This window comes from Phalaenopsis equestris, unplaced genomic scaffold (genome assembly GCF_001263595.1).
Source record: "Phalaenopsis equestris unplaced genomic scaffold, ASM126359v1 Scaffold001059, whole genome shotgun sequence".
Taxonomy (NCBI): domain Eukaryota; kingdom Viridiplantae; phylum Streptophyta; class Magnoliopsida; order Asparagales; family Orchidaceae; genus Phalaenopsis; species Phalaenopsis equestris.
In genome coordinates, this window is record NW_018165498.1 from 50083 (window position 1) to 54139 (window position 4057).

At 39.1% G+C, this 4057-nt stretch overlaps 1 protein-coding gene across 1 annotated transcript; it reads right to left on the bottom strand.

The window, feature by feature from the left end:
- Positions 1-1625: 1625 nt before the first annotated feature.
- LOC110032932 (mannose-specific lectin 2-like) lies at positions 1626-2355 on the bottom strand (the record flags this gene model as incomplete). Its single annotated transcript, XM_020736727.1, has 1 exon — positions 1626-2355. A coding segment is annotated over exon 1 (730 nt), but the record flags the coding sequence as incomplete, so codon positions are not given.
- Between the last annotated feature and the right edge of the window lie 1702 nt (positions 2356-4057).

The following is a 4057-nucleotide window of genomic DNA, read 5'->3' on the forward strand; positions in this document are numbered from 1 at the left end:
TTCTCTTGTTATGATATTTGATATCATAGGATCCTTCTTTTTTGGATGCTTAGTTGTTTTGTGATATGATTCGTAGTTGTTTTTATATTGTCTTGTGTGGTTATAATTTGACAGTAAATGTTGGTTTGTTTTGTTGAGGCGGAAAGGCTTTTTCTTCAATTCTAATAGTTTTTTTTTTTTTGAAAAAAGTATATTTATATTTGATTTTTTATGCTTGAAAGGCTCATATTGGTTGAGCTACAATGTTTTCCAACAAAATATCAAAATTCTAGTGTTATTTTGAATATTTGTATTCATTATATCATGCATGAAATATGAATAATTGTGCAGGTAAATTATGAGCTTAAAATCTTTTCTGACTTTGGTTTTTGTTGCTTTGGAGGTTATACCTTTCCTTGTTATTTTTTGGACTTCTTTGGGTTGAGGTTTCTTTTGGCTCGTTTTTTAATTTGTTATTTGTTTTGCAGATGAGAAAGTAGCTGAATTTGATGCTTTTGTGGTTGATCGATATTTTGGATTGACGATGCTCAACTTTTGGAGTAGCTGATGTTCAAGTTGAAGGCTTGCTTTGCTCTTTAGGATTTTAGGTATTGTTTTTCTTTCCGAGATCATATGATCTTATAGTCTTTTTGTTGTTAAGTTTTTTTTTTCTATTTTTATTTTATATGCTCTTCTTGAGCGCATATTACGTCAATAGTCCGAACGTAGATGTACGTTCGGATTCCAATAGTCGTTGTGTTCTAGGAATGTCTCGTTGTGTTACAGAAATATTCCATCAGCGTTATTTGTAAAAATTGTAGTGTTATTCGAGTATTATGTGGTGTTATTCGATTACTTTGCGGTGTTATTGAAAAATTCCCCGGCATTACTTGATTTGGGGCTGTCTTACTCGGCATATTCCCCATGTTATTTCAATTTCCACTATGTTATTGGAATAACACAGTCTTAAATCAAGTAACGCGGGGAAATATTCTAACAACGCATCATTTTCCACAAATAACGCTAATAATGGAATATTCCTATAACACACCTAAATATTTCTATAACACATCGACTATTGCAATTCGAACATAACTTTACGTTCGAAATCCTGACGTAATATTTTTTCGTTCTTCTTAGATGATAGCTTTGACTTTCCCTCATTTACTTTATTTCTTTGATATAGATTTTTTTTTTTTTTTTGTATATGCAAGTCTTTATATATTATTTTTCCCCTGAATAAAATTAGCTGCGGTCATCAATTTATAAATAAAAATAAATAAATAATGACCTCGGCTGCCGACATGAATGGCAAGGAGCCAAGGAACCGCCGGATCAAAGGTCGACTTGCTGTCTCGCGGATCAGCACAAGGGTTCGTAAAGAGCTCTGATTTACTCCGCACGTTGTATTATGTATGGCTTTAAGCGAACATCACGAAAATTACATTACGCACGCGGTACAGCAAACACGAACTAAAAGTTTCGGTTTGTCATCATCTATCTTTTTCTTATTATTATTCCACCAAACGCAGCAATTTTTAATTCGTCGCGCTTTCTGACAACCAGAAAACGCCAAGGCAGAAATCGAACCAAACCGCAGGAGAAAAATCAAGAAGTAGTGGACCACACAACATGCCCATAAATACCTGCCTGCCCGTTGATCTGAACAACAAGAACGTAGTCTCCCCCGCCTCCCGACGGCTTGCTCATCCACAAAGCCTTATACCTGTCATTAACAACGGCAAGGCGTCCGCGATTGTCCAGCCTGACGAAGCAATGCTGTCCCTCACCCTTCGTCTTGCTGTCCCAAACCACTCCCACAGCCGCCTTTCTAAACTCCAAATTACAATCCCCTGTTATCTCAAAACTGTAGTCTCTGCTCTCCAGCTTCGAGTTCTCTTGCAGGACCTGCGTCGAGAACAACACGTTACGAACCAACGGTTTGTCATCCAGCTGAGCATCGACAGTGGCGGATGAAGAAGACAGCGCAGGGGTAGACCAGATCTGGGGTCCGAAGATGTTGACTTGACCATCGGGGCGAAGAACGGCGACATATTCGCCCTTCTTGTTTCCGCCGGGAGAAGACCATACTTGTTTGCCATTGCCGTTTTTGATGACGAGTTGGCCGTGGTCCGAGAGGGTGAGGGTGCACTTGGTGCCTGCGCCGGATGTGTCAGACTCGAAGCCAGCGGCCTTGTTGTAGAGCACGAGATTGCAGTCATTTTGCATGACAAAGGCGGCTTCGTTGTAGGAGAGCTGGGCATCATTGGGAAGGACGTCGCCGGTGGCGAGGATGTTGCCCTCGTTGGCGGAGGAAGGAGAGGGAAGGAGAATGAGAGAGACGACGGAGAGGAGAAGAGCAGTGGATAGCGCCATTGTCGCTTTGGGCTTGGATGAGATTAGGCTTGTTATTATATAGAAGAGAGAAGAGTGAGTTCCTTGAGAGTTGAATAATCAATGGAAAAACAGTTGGGGTTTAAACGGAGTAAAGTCACCGAAGTTGAACGTGCTCATTTGTCCTTATGTAGCTTGTGCATGTAATAGATGTTAAAAGGATTGTTAAACAATTGCTTATATAAGAAAATAGGTAGATTTGTTAAGGAGTTAAACTCAAGCAATAGAGCGTAAAATAGGAGAGAGAGAAAGCAGATAATGCAATACAAAAACAATTGATTAGTTCTTTACTGTAAGAATAATCCCTTATTTATAGGCATGAGGATATGAAGAACACAATTACATACTTGTTGATGCTTTATTTTAGGGGTTGCATTGTATTTTGAGTATTTTTATATTAAAATTTCTATTGCTCGACGACCCCATCGCTTGGCCAGTAGCGGTCACTGGACAAGGGTTAGACATGGATTGTTTGTCTAACCGCCATGAGTTGGGGGTTACCAATCGGCTTTATGATGGTTTTTGATGGTCTGGTCTTTGGCTCAATTGTCTTTAATTTGTCTGTCAAATTTTAATGACCTTTGGTCACGCGAACTTAGTTCTGTGGACTTGATTTCACCGATCAACTTCTATGGTTTGGTTGCTAATTGTTGATCCCTAAAAGAAAGACTTCAATCGATAGGATGAAACTAGGCTATCCGATAGAGGGAAATCACCTTAATCTGACAGGTAACTCACCTTTTGATAGAGATTCCTTCGAGATTCTCTTAGAGTGATGAGTCCTCGGCCTTCCATCAAAGAGGCTTGGTGTGTCATGTGAAATTGCTAATGATGTTGGATAAAAGTTGGATTGATGCATTCTCTCAGCTCAATAGCTCGATGGCTCTAGATCTTTGGCTCGGATGGCGTGCATGCAGTTTGCTTCGAATCTCTTGATGGGACTCTATTTTTTATTAATGATGTCCTATGACACTTAAGTGAAAGTTATTTTGGTCTTCACAACTGGACTCTCTTGGTCATTCCTTCAGTAATAAACCAAACCTATCAGAAAAATTTTCAATAAAGTAGATTTGTTAAGGAGTTAAACTCAAGCAATAGAGTGTAAAATAGGAGAGAGAGAAAGCACATAATGCAATAGAAAAACAATTGATTAGTTCTCTACTGTGAGAATAATCCCTTATTTATAGACATGAGGATATGAAGAACACAATTACATACTTGTTGATGCTTTATTTTAGGGGTTACATTGTATTTTGAGTATTTTTACATTAATATGTACATTGCTCGACGACTCCATCGCTCGGTCAATTGCGGTCATTGGACAAGGGTTTGACATGGATTGTTTGTTTGACCACAATGTGTTGGGAGTTACCAATCGGCTTTATGATGGTTTTTGATGGTCTGGTCTTTGGCTCAATTGTCTTTAATTTGTCTGTCAAATTTTAATGACCTTTGGTCACGCGAACTTAGTTCTGTGGACTTGATTTCACCGATCAACTTCTATGGTTTGGTTGCTAATTGTTGATCCCTAAAAGAAAGACTTCAATCGATAGGATGAAACTAGGCTATCCGATAGAGGGAAATCACCTTAATCTGACAGGTAACTCACCTTTTGATAGAGATTCCTTCGAGATTCTCTTAGAGTGATGAGTCCTCGGCCTTCCATCAAAGAGGCTTGGTGTGT